Source organism: Plectropomus leopardus, chromosome 14 (genome assembly GCF_026936395.1).
Source record: "Plectropomus leopardus strain MGB_pleo_1.0 chromosome 14, ASM2693639v1, whole genome shotgun sequence".
NCBI classification, from domain to species: Eukaryota; Metazoa; Chordata; class Actinopteri; order Perciformes; family Serranidae; genus Plectropomus; species Plectropomus leopardus.
In genome coordinates, this window is record NC_142189.1 from 15,159,550 (window position 1) to 15,175,800 (window position 16,251).

Consider the following 16,251-nt stretch of genomic DNA (forward strand, 5'->3'; position numbering starts at 1 on the left):
GTGTTGCTAAGTTATTTAAAACATAACTTGCTTCAACACAATCCTGTTGCTAAGCTCTGCAGGAAACCTCACAACTTGTTTTTTGCTCTGGTGTGCATTGTCAGTTGTGAGGCCTTATATAGGCAGGTGTGCATATGTGTGCGTGCATGTGTGTGTGTGTGTGTGCCCTTTCAAATCATGTCTAATCAACTCAATTTACCACAGGTGGACTCCCAGTCAAGGTGTCGAAACATCTCAAAGCCGATCAAGAGAAACAGGAGACACCTGGGCTACATCTGAAGTGTCTCTTCTTCGTATGTGCAGAGATAAAATGTGAAAAAAATCCTGTTTTGACTTTGCCTTTATGGGGTATTGAGCGCAAAGTGATTTTTTTTTACAGAACACACAAAAAACACAAGAGAGAAAATAAAAGGAAGTAAAACAACAGCAACTCAACAAAAAGAAATTTAAAAAACATATTTTTGCAGGCTATTAAAAAATGCATCTGAAGGAATCTGCCTCAAATTGTTTCATTCTGAATTTAAAAGCAGTTCATGAGATCAATGCCTTGAATTTTAAGTCATTCTGCAACATATTTCATGCTGAGGGTGCAGAGCACATAAATGCTCCATTTCCAGTTTCCGTATGGACATTTGGAACAGAAAGCACAAAGAAGTCTTAAGATTGTCCGACACTTTTATGTTTGATAAAGATACATTGGTAGTATAGGAGCAATCCAAGAATTGCCTATACTTTTAAAAATGATTGAGTAAAACAACTAATATATATGTATATGATTTTGAATGCACTGTAGTTACAGCACAAAGTGTGTTTACTGGTTCAGACGCACAAATTATGCACACAAAAAGAAACAAAAACAAAAATACTTCAGAGACATACTTGTCATATTGAAGCAGAGGGTTAACTGGCAGATTTAATTTTATTGTATAAGCGGATCCATTTTCCAAACTCACTTTAATTTCAATGCAAGACTCCGCTCACTGCCCACATTTATTGTCCTTTGTTTCTCCACCATGGCACATTAGTGACTCAGATTTCAGCCAACTTCACTGTATTGAACTCTTGATCACAGCTAGATATTTCACTTACTGTTAGTCACTCGCTGATGACGCTGTTTGTTACAGATTGAAAGAATTGTTTCTTTGTCTCATCAGGTCGTGATCTGTTCACATAATGAGGCTCTTTCTGCTAATTCATTGATGTGACCTTGACCACTGTGTATGATCTTTCTGCCTCTCAGCTTTGTGTGGAGACAGGATTTTGAAAAAAAGCTCTTTTCTATTTAAATTTACAGAATTTGCTTTAATTCTCAATGGTACGTAACACAGCAGGATGCAGCACACAGTGATATATCATTGAAATGTTTTATTCAATGCAGATGCACCACAAAGTATGAACACACTATAAACACCAAGGAATAATTTACAAAGACCAAACAACACCCTGTTGTACATCCTCCTCCTCCTCAAACACTTATATCACTGTTTGTGGTACATTCATTAGATGGAGGCAGTGAAACATCATAAAAAAGATTTTACCCTGGCAGGCTGAGAAGTAGGCAGATTATTTATACTGCGTTTACTGTAATGTGCCCTCTAAAATTGGTCTTTTTCTTAGCTTGCAGTGACTGAATCAAGAAAATATGAAGAGCAAGATTGGAAGTACTTTTGCAGAAAATTGTTCAAGATTGTTGTCTTCTCTCTAAAGAAATCACATTTGCAAAGGAAACAAGATTTTCACCAAACTGCAGTGTTTACAAATGTACAGTGGTCATCTAAAACACGCTTCTTCAAATGTTCTTATCCAAAGCCCTAACATCATCTGAGCAAGTCATAATTTATCACAAATATTTTACATTTCACAGTTTTTTCGAACACGAAAAAATGTCATGTTTCTTGCTAACAGTACAGAGACATGGCTACAATGTAAAAGGCAGCACAAAGACTTCAGTCATGTTTCACTACATGATGCATTTAAAGGCAGCGGGAACTTGAGCTCTTTTCAACCATGTTGATCTTCTGTAACAATGTATTAGTCATCACTGTATTTCACACCCCAAAATTACGTTTCTGTCTATGTCAAGAGGCGACAACACCCATCATAGTCACACCTGACATTAGAGTCCATTCATCAGGTCGTGGTAATGTCCGTGGGTTCGCAGTCATTAATGACTCATTTCATTAGTCGGCACGTTTATCAATCGATGAGTTGGGAGTGACTTTCAGAAGTGAACACATATCCAGATTTTTTTTTTCACTCGTTTTCATTAAAAAGACAGTTCAACCCCCAATATCAAAAATACATATTTTTCCTCTTACCTGTGTGATTTATTTAAGTTTTGGTGTAACTTGCCAAGTGTTCGAGATATTGGCTGTAGAGATGTCTACCTTCTCTTAAGTGTGATGGAACTAGATGGCGGTCAACTTGTGGTGCACAAAGCACTAAAAAACTACATTTGAGAAACTCAACAGTAATGTCTCTCTCCAGAAATCATGACCTGGTTAATTAAGATAATCCACGGACCTTGTAAGAGTTTTGTGTAGGAACTATTTCCTTTATACTGAGCTACACCCAGTGAAACGTTTCAGGACTGTCACATAACGTAAAGGAAGCGTTCATCTGCTATTAGCTCACTTAGCACCACTGAGCCCGCTAACGTTACACCTCAGCTGCGAATGACGACGTTAATGTTTACATTTTGTGCTCTCATGAACATGAGCCTCTTGTCAGTGAATTAATACATGCTTCCTTCTGTGCAAACATTAGCTTTAGATACTGAACTCTGTACTTTTAACTGATCAATTTGAGTCATTACTACGTTCAATAAAGCAGCGCCAAACTTCGGTGGCCATCTTCCTGTCTCCACAGGGCTTTGTGGCTGACACAATGGAGCGCCAAAGAGCTGCTGGGCTCAGAGAGGATGTAGAACAATATGCTCTGAAACATATAACCTGGCCACAGAGCCCCATCTGCTTCCCCGTCAGCCAAAACTATCACAGTTTCAGTGTCTGATCTAATATATTTTAGAAATAGCCTAGTATCATTGCTGTTTGTGATTGTGGTTTTTAAATCAGCTACATATTCCTCATATTTGTCAGTTGTGTTTAAACAGAGAGCAAGAGCAACAAGATCACACACGTAGATCAACACACACACACACACACAAACAAACAAACAGTAAACAGACAGACACTTGTGATTAAAAAAGAGCAGAAGAGCAGAATCCCTTGATGGCATCTTGTTTAAAATTACATTTTCAATATAACCAGTATTGGTTCAAATGTGAACCCAACTCTAGAGGTGATACGATTGGAGGGTGTAGTTAGATAGAAAGAAAATAGCTCCTACATGAAACTGCACTGAACAAGGTCTGTGGACTACCTTGAGTAACAAGATCATGAAATCTGTAGGCAGACATTGCTGTTTTTATTTTTCAGCACTATGAGCACCACAAGCGTGTTATCTAGTTCCATTATTTTGGAGAAAAGGCGGACATCTCTATGGCCGATATCTTCAACACTTGGCATTCATACCAAAACAATCTAGACTGATGAATAGCACTAAGAGAAAAAATATGTATGTTTGATTTTGTGATGAACCGTCCCTTTATATATTCAAAGTTTGAGGTTCACATTCTAACAGCTGACTTCATACACATTTGTGTCTGGCTTGTTGGACATCTCTGGACACGAACGACACGCAGGGCAGACGGGCAGATCTGGGCAGGACGGGCAGGTGGGATATCTTGGTCGTTTGAAGCTGAACAGCAGTGCACCGCCCCCCAGAACCTGTAAACATGAACCCAGCCACCCGAAGTAGAGCGAGCCAGCCGGACGCAGGCTGAGCCGGGGGAACTTGGGGTTACTGATCACCTGACTTGGATCGGCCATCCCGAGTCTTGCAAGGTTGTGAGTGTACACCGCGAGTGCAGTCAGGCTCAGCAGCCCGCCAATCACCACCAGCAGTCCGCCTGTAGCTGCTACACCTCTCAGAGGTATATCCGTCCAACACCGCACCCCGATGCATGCCAGAACAATGCCAGTGCCGCACAGGAACAATGAGGTCAGGATCAAACCTTGTGCTAGTCGAACCCTCGGGTCTCTCTGATACGGACCTCCCACGGGCCAGCACTGCTTCAGCTCCGAGTGCTCCACTTGAAGGCAGCTCTCCCAGAGTCCATCAGAGCGCAGTAAGAGCAGCGACTCCACCGACCTGACGCCCATCCCCTGACCTTTCACTCCTGATCGAAGGAGTGACCCCGGCACTGCCATGCCCAGACGTGCTTGTCCTTCTCTCCACTGAGGGGTGATGGCGGCAGTGAAGACGAGGACCAATCCCAAAGGGGCGAACACAATTCCCATCACCATGGAGGCTGGCGTGTGCATTGTATGTGGCGCCACCTTGATTCTTTACAAAAAATCTCAAGACATATAAGTAATTAGTCAAAATAAAACATGCCTGTCTTCAAAGTACCTTCCACTGAGAGTATTTTCCAAAGAAGAGAGGATGCTGCTTCTGTTGTTCCTCAGTGTTCAAATGTGTCCTCTGACACTGCCGATCTGTGTCTGTAAAAATACACAAAGAACTTAAAACTTTCCTTTATGAATAGGTTAAAACAGCAAAGGCACAGAGAGTAATCAGAACAATGAAAGTTCAACCTCCTGATAAATAGAACTTCATGCATTACCTCTTCATCGAAACTCTCCTCCCCTTTAGCTGCAGGCTCTTCATTTTGACCATCTGCGGGAAAGAGAAAGATTCAGTCAGCAGCGCACTTAAGGTCCAAGAAGCAGAGCAGAGAGACGGAGATATTGGAAACAACAGAGGTGTGAAGCGAAGCAGAGACGACAAGCCGCTCCAGCAGCCGGAGAAAGCAGAAGGAGGTCTGGCTTTGCTGCTCCAGCGCTGGACAGGAAAGGCTGAACAGTCGATGCCTGTCTCTGTTGCTAGGATACCATAACCTGGCCAGTCTCAACGTGACAGTATGTGTGTGTGGCTTTATTTGAGTCATCTACATACAAGAGCTGATTGCCTTGAGTATACAAATGTTGGCGTACTTGAATTGTGTTCAGTATGTGTGTGTGTGTGTGTGTGTGTGTGTGTGTGTGTGTGTGCATGCGTTTGTGCGTGTGCGTGCATGCATGCAGGAGGGTGTGTTGTTGTTTTCTCAAAGCCTGACAGTTGATGGCCAGCTATGACCTTGGAAGAATTCAGTTGGGTTAGTAATTATATCGAGCAAGTGTCTGAATGCAGAGTGAGTCCATCTTCAGTCCAGAGGAGGAGAGAAGGAAACAATGCCCTCTGGGACAAAGACAAAACAACTTGAAGATGTGTGTGACTCATGCAGACACACAAACACACATACTCACACACACACACACACACACACACACACAAGCAGCAACAGTCAATGGCGTCCTTAATTTGAAAAAGCAATCATGTCTAATGTTCCTCGGCAGGCATTACAAATGTTACGGTTAGCACACTTTTCAATGACTTTTTACTCAACTTTCTTTATATCCAAAACCCCAATGGGATGATGAAATCTGAGACCATAGAAATAGAATGAGAGTAGAACAGACATTCACATTAAAATCAACACAGCGGGATAGTCAGAGCAGCAGCTATTGGTAGTTGGTAAAACTACAGCTGAAGCAGCTACGTAAACCTCCCTCTAGCTACATCCCTCGCCGACCATACCGACACGTCGGTCCATGATCAGCCCCCTTCCACTCTTGGCCCGGAAAGAGAAGTCCTGATGAAATTGCTCTTAGTGATTAGCTAGCTATGAATTATCACATTAAAATCATAGATTTTAATAAAAGAAAGACTGTTAAGGTTAGAGTAAAGGTAAAGGGAAGGCTACATCTCAGTACAAGTAAATTGAATTACTTCTTCATGTTTTCTGAATTATAAAATGAAATGCTGCATTTGGTCTCATATTTGTTCACTACAGTGTAACATTGTGGCAGGGTTCAGAAAACACTGTGTCAGTGGGTTTATCTTGTACAACCTGTGGTGGGTCGTTTGTGGGGACATGCCGTGTACACTACGATCAGAATGTGTCTGCAGCTATACATTGCAATCATTGTAGCGGGTAAACGCTGTGTTCAGTCTATACTGGGAAGTCAGAAATTTCAACTAGAACGTCCTCAAATTTGGATTTCCAGCTGAGAAAATTGGAGGAAATTCACCAACCCTGATCTTACAATCCAATATGGCTGCTCTGTGCATCAACAGTAGTTAAAGCTATAATAATATATTATTTTTTGCACTTTTGTCTTATTTCTGTCTCATTAAAGCAGTCGTACAGCTATTACTTTCCAACATCTATCAGGTTGCTACGTACAGAGTGTTATTATCAACTGGTATTAATAACATCTTGGTTTTCTGGCCTGTTGTACCTGAACATACTCGAGTGAAGTCCGTTTCAGCTCTGACCTAGAAATTCTTAGCTAAATCGAATGCAGCATAACTTTCATCAAAACATACCACCTTGCAGCAGACTGCAAACTCACAGAGGTAAGGTCTTGCAGTAACAACCAAAAGAGCAGTGGAGTTGTAACGTTTTCAAACAAGCAATGTGATACTCTTAAAATATCACCGTGAGTGTTATTTCCGTGATTATTCAGATGCCAGGATTAAAAACTGCTGAGTCGTAATGACTGGAATATTTTACACCAAAGGACCATGTGTTTTCTGTATTTGATAAATAAATAAATAAATAAATACATAAAATGGCAACTAAAGTCACTTCTTTGTAACAATAAAACACAACAAAATAGTAATTAATCTAAAACAAAAATAAAAACACACTGGACTTCAGACATATAGTATTGACACAAAACCTGTACCTGATTTACTGTCTTTTTGCACAGTTTTTATATATTAGATTATATTTGCACACATTATTTAACTCTATTGTATACCTTTAATTTGTATAGGTTTGACTACTAGCTACTAACTGTATATGTACATATACATATGTAATATGTATTTATTCTTTTTATTATTCTATGATGCCTGTTTTTCTTTTTAAATTATTGAAATACTGTCCCTTTTCCAGTAAAACGTAAATTCAATCCATTTAAACTGAATTATAACATTTTAGCGAGATATTCAATAAATACTCACAAACTGTATTTGTGTTGCTGCACTATGGAGAGGATGCTCAGCCCTACATGAATCATATCTGTAAATTTAATCTAATTTATGGTAAGACATTTCACCTCAGGAAATGTCACCGGAGGATGGATGACATTTGGACTGATCAATCACCTTTGAAGGTAATTTAATTTAGAAACGATCAAAGACCATTAGGCAGGCATCAGTCCAAGAATAGACATTAAATTTTTACTGCACTACACTGCATATATCAAAGTGAGTGGAATATAATTTTCATCAACACAAACCTGTTATCAAGCTTCTCAAATGATATGCAAACATTGTAATTACAAGCATGGTATTAATTCCTGTTTTGACTTTGTGACAGGAAACAGAGGAGATGACACACATGCGGATCGGGGACTTGACCCAGCTGTCAGGACATCAACAGCGACTGACTCTGTTACTATTGTACCTGTTATCACTAAGATTGTTTTTGAAATGATGGTATGAATGCAGTGACTCCACCACATGCTTTGGTTTGTTGTGATGCAGAGATATCAGCAGGGGTGTTATGGAAACATCTGCAGACAGAAGCACAATACTGAGCAGGCTTGAATTGGAAATGATGAACATACTGTAGGGTTATTAATAGCCATAACTCTTTCTTCTCTCATGTAGGCACATTTTGAGCAACCACGCACACACACACACGCACACACACACTGACAGACGCAGTCCATGGAGTCACAGTCACTTACCATTCAGGAGGGGTTGTTGGTATCTTACTGCAGATCGCTGGCTGCCTCCCTGCTCTCGTCTGAATGGCTAACATGTTTCTCTCATGGGCAGCAGATGGTGCAACCACCTCTTCATTATTCCTGCTCTCTTTTGCTTCAGTAGCCGTCTCTGCCTCCTAATTGTCCCTGTTTGTCCTTGTGTCTGTCCTTTTTTGTCTGTTTGCCTTGCTGCCTCCGCAATAGCCTTCCTCTCTGTCTCACTTTCTCTGTGTGTGTGTATGTGTGTGTGTGTGTGTGTGTGTGTGTCTTTGACTTGCTGAAGGATGTCTGTGTTATATCTAGGACAGGAGTGCCTCCCAGCTTTCCCCTGTCAGTGTCACCAAATAGGGAAAGCTTTTCTGAATATGCCAACATGTGTATGATGCCTATTTTGGAGCACTGTCAGCTGCTGGAAAACCAAAGCATGATTTGGTTTTTATTACGTATGATCACACTGACCCCTATATACAGAAATACAACAAAAAAAATACAACAGTTAAAAGAAAATAAGACCAATTTTCATCAAGCAGATGGGATTCGTGATTTTGTTTGATCTGTACAGAAGGCGATGAAATGGTCAGCTGTTTCTACATTTCCAATAATGCACTTTACATCAAAAGGTGTGAAAGAGAAGATTGTGCGCACACACACAGGAAGCATCCCTCATCCTTATCTTATGTTTGTCCTATTGATCCTTGCTGTGAAGCTTTTCAATCAGATCTGTGTGCGTAATAACTGCAGCCACAACACTTATTATGCATTTTCTTTATTTTTGTACAAAAGAGGCAAGATGTGACGAAAACAACTAGATTTGCCGTGGTATAATAATGAAATATTACAAGGATACATGCTTGTTTTGAAATGATGCGTAAGGGGAAAAACAAAATCCTGCAACTTTTTACACACACACATACACATGCACACTATGAAAGTCCTCTGGCACGCGTCAGGGTTTGGGATGGGGTTTGAAGTGTTTCCAGGAAAACTGTGGTTACACCATACAGGTGGGAAATGTCCACAACTTTGGACTAAATGATGGCCAATACTAACTCTTGTGTGGTTTTACAGGTGGAAATGTCTGACTTTAGGTTCTGAATTAAACCCAGTGTCGGGGCCATTTTAGTCGTGAAACTAACAGGAACCTACAGGAAGATACTTGCGGCAGTGAAGAACACATCATTAGTAGGGTTGTGGGTGAGGAAACGCACCATTGGCTTTTGTAGAAGAAATGATGGATACATTAAAAAGCAGCGAGACTAGCAACCTCTGAAAATGCTGAAAACACACTGACTGTACACATGTACAGAGCTCTGATTTAAAAATTGAAATACGTAGCAGTTTGTGGAAAATGGATTGCAATATGCACATGGCTAATTCATAAAACACTGTCATATTAAATTCTATTTACATAATATATGTACAAAGCTTTTCATGATAATTGCTTTTACGTTACAATATTAAATTCAAAATCATGGGGTGAGTGGTATTCACAACATTGAGAAACGGTTTGACGTTTTCTACTGAAAATGGTCTCTTCAGCCCAGTTCTCTCATTGGTCCACAGCTTACATTGTCTTTGACTGGGCAGTGCTATTAGAGATGGTTCAAACTGGCAGCTGGGATTTGTTAGATCCTTCAAAAGAACATGTTGGCTGATCCGATGCCGGCTCTCATACTTCAGTGAGGGTGATCTGGAATTGACCGCCCACAACCTCGGACATCTCGATGAGGAACGCCGACTGGTTGGTGTAGTGTTCGATGATGTTGTCGTCCATGTTGACGAAAATCCTGAAGAAAAGGAAACAAAAGGTTACTTAAGCAGTCATGAGGAAAAGCACAGAAAATGGGCCAAATGAAAGAAATAAGAAAAAAAAACATGCAAAAACTGGTTGCTCTGTATAATTAAACACAGATTAAAACATATGTCAGGTGCTCATGGAAAACAGGAAGCAATAGGATACACAGGATGGTAATCCAGGAACTTCCAAAATATATCAACGAGGAATATTAGCTAAAGAAACCTTTATTGTAGTGGCTAAATCACTAACATTTTTTGACCACTGTAGGTCTTCGTCAGAGTTTTAAAGGTCCTATATTGTAAAAAGTCAGATGTCTTTTTTATATAAAGCAACACTACAGTGCCGTTATAGTCAAATCTGCAGCTGCAATGACTGAGAACGAAGATGTAGAAAACCCTGAAACACAGACAATTCATTCAGAAGGGGGCGTTAAAGAAACAGGTACTAAAACGGAGGGTTTCAGGGTGAATTGAGGTATATTCAGGCGGACAGTATGAGAAAAATATAAAAATGTCTTTTTTAATATTAAAACATGTAAACATGTTCTAGTAGGAGCCAAAAATACAAGTATGAACCTGAAAATGGGCATGATACAGTGGTTGAAGCATGTTGGCGCTTTTAATGATTTAGCTGCTAAAATAAATGCTTTTTAATATTTCTCGCTGATATATTTTTGGAGTGCCTCGATTGCCTTCCTGTGTATAAATAAAAAACATCTACAAAACTAGGACATGCAAATTGGCTCTAAGATGCATCGTGCCCTACTTTTTCGCTCAAGTGTGAGATAATCAACAGGTCGCACGCGTTCTTGTTCGCAGCATATTATTTGTTTGGAGGAAGACAAACACAGTGGCGGTAAATCTCCCTGCATCGGTGCAGGTAGTAAATCAGGTCATCGTCCTCCTCCTTTGAGGCTTTAAGGCTTCAATGACTCAACTAACCAGAAGCTCATGCATTCTGCCTGCAGGGACAGGGCTGATTGAAGACAAGAGCTAAAAAGAGGAGGGAGGGAACTGCGGGGAGAATGTCACCCAACCTGTTAGCTTAGCTGCTCCCCCTGAAGTGATAGCTGCCAGCAGCACGCAGCAAGAAAAGCACCCAAAGGTGTTTCAGTCTCTGTCAGGACGTCTTATTTACATCTCAAGAAATGGCCTCTGATCTCCTGTGTTATTTGACAGCAGGTGACCTGGACTTTAATCAGTTTGACAGCAGAATTTCTGCTAATGAGTCCTGTGGTAGCTATGATCATAATGACTTTGCAGGAAGATCTGTGTGAATCACCAAGAGAGGAGGTGACCTTTTCATTACCACTGGAGTGCCAGCTATTTTCCAAGTAACTCACCAAACCTATCTCAGTGTTAAGCTGATAGAAATGTACATGTGACAGTGACACAACGAAAAAGATCGCATCATAACTGGAAGACTTCAACTTTACCAAACACGAACTCTCTTTCAACACCGAAAAACTTCCTGATGTTCCGATTAGGCTATGAAAACATAAATACAACAATCACCCATGACTCATCTGGAGGACTTTTGAAATCTTTTCATCCCTCTTCAGTCACCTGTCTTTCTTTTGGACGAGCTGCAATTAACACATTCCAGGAGGCCGAGCCAAAAAACTTACCTACCCAGTCTGTCGACATGAGCTGCCTCAAAGGACGACGAGATTAAAATCACTGACGACTTCAATCCATTTTAGACATAACATCAAAGAAACAACAAGATACTCACCCTCTTTTGCATTTTTTGTAGATTTTCCCAATGGTGTCTTTTTGCATGCCGTACTTTTCTGAAACCTGAGGACGGTAAGGAACAAGAGACGGCAGTTAGCGTGATCTGCTGCTGAAAGAAGACCGATACACTTGAGAGATAATGTACGTTCAAGTTTGTGCTATGTGAGAGCGATGTGTGTTTGCTGAGACGACTGTTAATCCCCATCTCATAAATCAGGTCAGATAATTCAGAAATGTGTTTGAAGTTTGTTACTTACAGCTTCCCGTAGGCCTGACAATGTTGGCGTGTTGAGCATGAGCGCATCGAACACCTCTTCGGCGGGTGTCCTCACGTACAGCAGAACTATTGGAGAACAAGACAACAAATTAAGCATTTTGCCTAAAAGACGAGGACAGCTCGTTATTAATTGCATCTTTTTCTTAATGTTCAACTATTTTGCCTGATGAAGGTTGAAATATCTTATTAAAATTATAATTTTTGCAAGTTAGACAACGTGTAGGAGTTTTTCTCTAAGTTCTGCTCACCCCTCTCCTACACAACTGTTTGAAAAGGTTTTTTTTGAAGTTTTCAGTTGTTCTTAAATATCGACCTTTACCTCTTTGTGGGTCTTCTCTGCGGGCTTGCTTGCTGGATGGAGAGCTGTTCGGGTCTCTGTCTGGATACAATCTCTTCATAGAACTCCTAAGAAAGCGGAGCAAACATACACATTAGAAAAAAAAACAGTCACTATGTGTTAATTTTGAAATAACTGCTAATGTTGCCTTGAGTTTACAAACTTACCTTTCCATCTCGTCCATGGGAGCGGCCTAGAGAGACAAAGAGAAACAGAGAAGAGACCAGAGATCTGATTAGACACGCTGATAAAAGCATTGCTTAATGTCACCTTTCCCACCATTGTCTGTGCATAATACCATCAAAAAGGGAATGTTATCAATGTTTTAGGACTGCATTTCCCATAACTGCATTTTAAGCGATGGAGAGACGCAGATAGGACCGTCCTACACTTTATCATACTGGCCAATCAGAGACTGTTACTGCCTAAGCTAGTCATCACAGACAATGATTTTATAATTACTGGTTTATTTCTAATTTGCAAATAAATGATACCTAAATGCAAAGACGTCTTCAAAATCAACTTTTCCTCTACACACATGGACACACACACTTTCATACTCATCCCTATAGATACCATGGTGTGGGAAAACTGGCCTGTCTGAACAGCACTCTCCTCTCACTGTTTTTACAAGTGTGTGTATTGAAAGAAACAGAGCACACGAGGGTGGTGCATACTGTACGTCAGGTGTCTGTTGCACCAGGTGTGTGTGTGTTTTCGTGTGTGAGCCCCCATAGCTTAATCTCAGTGTCAGCAGCTGTAGCGGCTTGTACCTGTGCCTGGTTTCGACTCTAATTAGCTCATCTGATATCATGTCTGCCTCACTTTCGCTGGCACCATCCCCTCCCCCTTTTCCCAGCCCTCTTTTCCCACTACATACTTTCCCACAGTTTTTCCCTGCCTCTCTCGTGCCTGCGTGACTGCCTGCAGGGATGCAGGGTCCGAAACATGATTCAGTCAACACGGGAGGAGGTGAGGATTTAGTTAAAGGGAGACCTACCATGCGCTGTAAGTTGGAGAGGTGTGTTTCTGGGATGAAGAGAACTGGCTGTGTGACGTGGTCATCCAGGGTTTGGAAGAAGGTGCAGTCGCTAGCCATGGAGCTGCTCACTAAAGGCTTGTTGGCTGGAAACAAAAGCAAGAAGTTAGAATACACTCTTCATATTTGTATACTGGAAATTATCTTTTAAGACGTGCCACTCACTGTTAGCATCGGCCTTGCCCCTCCTTTTGCTTCTCTTCCTCTCCTCATCTCGCATCTTCCTCTCTGCACCCTGAGGACACACAATGACATGGTTACAACAATGACACCACAAATGCCAGTGTTTTGTGTGCAAGAAAAGGCGAATTATGTACCTTATCGCAGAAAATCTTGACCTGGCAAGCAGCTCTGTGAAGGAGCTGGTTGTTTCCCGAGCTGAAGTCGTAAGTGTCGATCTGCAGATTCAGTGGCAGGCCTTTCACTCCCTTCTGAGCGGAGAAGTCTGTGCTCAGAGAGTTGATGCCAATGTACACCTGTGGGCATTTTAAGGACATGTTGACAATCTTTCTCCATGTCATTCCTTTATTGTAATGACAGGTTTTAGAGATGTGTGCCAACGAAAACAAAGGTAGAATCTGGAGCCACAAGCTGCTCTCTCTGTCTCCTCCATTTTAAAAAAGAGACCCACTTTCCATGCTGCTTTCTCATGCCATTCACAAGTGTTTAAGCCTTTGAACTCAAGGCAAATTGGTTCAATTTCTTTTAAAAACTTGGGGAAGAAAGCAATGAGCAACTTGGTAATAAATATTTCATAAATTACAGGAAATTAGTAGATTTGTTTTTATTTGGTGTTTGCTTGGTTTTAATTGTCATAAATGTAGTATTATTCATCTGTGCATGTCTTCTCAATAGGTCTTTTTCAAAATTATGTTATAATCGTGGCCAAAAAATAATAAAATTTCATTATCAAAAAAAAGGAAGAAATTAGTAGATTTAGAAAATTAGCTATAAAAAGATAGGGGGGAGTGCCTAGGGACATAATTGACCCTTTTCAGGTCAATTATGTGCTTTTTAATTAATTTATTTTTTACCCAATGTCAGGCAATTTTCTGGTACTTTTCACTGATTTCTTGTTCACTTTTGGGTCCTTTCTTCTTTTGTTTCTCATTGCCTTCTTCCAATGTTTTTGAAAGAAATCAATTGAATTTGCTCAGGTTTCAAAGGGTTAAAGCACAGTCTTATGTCTCTCTCTTTCTTCACAATTTTTGCCTTTAATTTTTCTTCTTCCCTCTTCTCTCCACCTGCAGCAGGTTTGGTGGCCCCGCCCCAGCGCCTTTGGGCCACAGAGAAGCTCGAATAAGCCACCGTGGCCCTCGCCCGCTATGGTGACAGGAGCCTCAGGGCTAAACACATTTCTGGGATTCCTCCGCTCCCTCCTCAGCCACTCCTTCTCCTCTACACCTCCCTATTCTACCTTTCCTCTCTTTTCTTGTAAACCTTCCACCTGTTCTGTTCCTTCCCCCTTCGGAGAACTGGCCTCACAGAGCCGGGTTATATAAAACATTGCTTATGTGAATGTGTGTGTGTGTGTGTGTGTGTGTGTGTGTGTGTGTTTACCTTGGCCTCTTCGCTGGGGTTCCAAACAAAGGAGAGCGCGTTGAATGCCACCTCCTCTATGTTGCTGATGCCGCTGAACACCTCTTTGTAGTCGGCTATAAAAAGAGAGAAAAACATTATTCTTCTTTTCTGCGTAAATGAAAAGCTTTTCTTGTTTGAAAAAGAATATTCTCTTATGTAATACATAAGAAAAAATGAGGAAATCTTTCACTCTCTTGCTGTACGTGTCTGTGCACAGGTGCAACCTGACTTTGCGTATTTTCATGTGTGAGGAACATACCGATGTCAATGACCCTCTGCTTGGCGGTTGGCTGACGTGCGTGCCAGTGATTCCAAAAGCGGAGCTGCATTTCTGGGCTCTTGTCATTCTCAAACACAGCCATCACAACTGTCTGAAGTGGGGAAAGAAAAGTGACAGAAAATCAGATTTGAGTGTAATTCTTTCACCTTTCTAGGAATCTCCATCACGCTTAATTTATCACTCCAAATCCCCCTTTTCTCACATTGTCATCACTTAATTGCGTATTTGAGCGGGTGTGTGTTTGTGTTTATCCTCTGATTCTCTTGACAAAGAAAAGGTTTGTCACCTGTCTTAAAGCACACACCCCCTCCCCCACCCCGCCTCTTTTCATCCACTCCTCTATTTTCCACTTGGGCTGAGCTCCGCTGCACTCTGGCCTCATTACATCACTGTAGGAATAAATTGTAGAGGGCAGGACACTGTCATTTTAATGGTGCAGGGTGTCAGCAGGGAATTAGTCACAGAGGAGCTGGCTCCAAGGGAGGGACAGATTTTTGGGAAGGGTTGGCTTGGTGGCATGCAAAGAATTTCGGTATTCATGGGCCTTCGAAAAAAAAAAGCCTGAAGGGAAGGATGCCTCCAAGAACAATAGTCCCCAATTTATTTTTTACGTGTCTGAACCGCAGAAAAAAACAAAAACAACTCAAAAAAATGCTGTTGTTTCCTGATGATGTGTCACCATGACTCACCTTGACTTTAGTGGCAGTGAAGCTGGCGCTGCTGTCCACTCCCTGCAGAGTGATAGGGTAGAACTGGCCCTTGTTCAGGTAGACCATGGGCAGCTCACTAGACTTGTAAGGAGAAGCCAGGGGAGCTCCCAGGGAAAACTGGAACTCACTCCTGAATCTCTCTGGTGGGGAACCAGTGTAGGAGCCTGAGTAGACCGGGCTGGCTTGGTCAGGGAAGGGATCATTGTAGGGGAGAGTCTGAAATCCACAAAAGGACATTTGTAAATAATAGGAAAGAGGGAGAGTCCTGAAGGACACATGACAATGATGCTTAACCCTTGAAAACTCAGAAAATCAGCTTGATTACTTTCAAAAACATGGGGAGAGGGCGACAAGCATCTTTGCCCAAACATTAGCAAAAAAACAAAAGTAAAAAGTTTCAAGAAAATTACCTGAAAATCTGCCAGAAAAACAAACAAAAAATGACCTTAAAGGTGTTGAAAACATGTATTAATTTAATATATTTTTTCTGTAACATAATTTGAAATTTAAAATTGTTATTATTATTAAAAATATAGTTTTCTGGACATTTTCCCTCTAGGTTTTTTCCTAAAACTATTTTTTAGCCAATTTTCTTGTCACCTTTTACTAA

At 41.0% G+C, this 16,251-nt stretch overlaps 2 protein-coding genes across 4 annotated transcripts in view; both read right to left on the reverse strand.

Moving 5' to 3' along the window:
* Positions 1 to 1,327: 1,327 nt before the first annotated feature.
* Positions 1,328 to 8,177, reverse strand: cldn23l (claudin 23-like). Its single transcript, XM_042500135.2, has 3 exons — positions 7,866 to 8,177; positions 4,688 to 4,740; positions 1,328 to 4,565 (listed from the first exon to the last, which is right to left on the reverse strand). Exon 3 carries the CDS (start codon positions 4,383 to 4,385, stop codon positions 3,636 to 3,638), a length of 750 nt encoding a protein of 249 aa, XP_042356069.1. The 5' UTR covers positions 4,386 to 4,565; positions 4,688 to 4,740; positions 7,866 to 8,177; the 3' UTR covers positions 1,328 to 3,635.
* Positions 8,178 to 8,633: 456 nt separating this feature from the next.
* grhl3 (grainyhead-like transcription factor 3) overlaps positions 8,634 to 16,251 on the reverse strand; it is a 39,193-nt gene continuing 31,575 nt past the window's right edge. For all 3 annotated transcript variants that reach the window (XM_088087445.1, XM_088087444.1, XM_042501256.2), the window contains 11 exons: positions 15,621 to 15,857; positions 14,911 to 15,022; positions 14,631 to 14,725; positions 13,388 to 13,546; positions 13,236 to 13,305; positions 13,032 to 13,156; positions 12,199 to 12,224; positions 12,014 to 12,099; positions 11,675 to 11,760; positions 11,416 to 11,480; positions 8,634 to 9,670 (listed from right to left, as the gene is read on the reverse strand). In XM_088087445.1, coding sequence (XP_087943571.1) covers positions 9,553 to 9,670; positions 11,416 to 11,480; positions 11,675 to 11,760; positions 12,014 to 12,099; positions 12,199 to 12,224; positions 13,032 to 13,156; positions 13,236 to 13,305; positions 13,388 to 13,546; positions 14,631 to 14,725; positions 14,911 to 15,022; positions 15,621 to 15,857 — 1,179 coding nt within the window. In that variant the 3' untranslated portion in view covers positions 8,634 to 9,552. The remainder of the gene's footprint in view (positions 9,671 to 11,415; positions 11,481 to 11,674; positions 11,761 to 12,013; positions 12,100 to 12,198; positions 12,225 to 13,031; positions 13,157 to 13,235; positions 13,306 to 13,387; positions 13,547 to 14,630; positions 14,726 to 14,910; positions 15,023 to 15,620; positions 15,858 to 16,251) is intronic.

What these genes read in the sequence shown, in the direction of transcription:
- cldn23l (XM_042500135.2), bottom strand. Translation starts at nt 4,385, where the DNA reads ATGCACACGCCAGCCTCCATGGTGATGGGAATTGTGTTCGCCCCTTTG.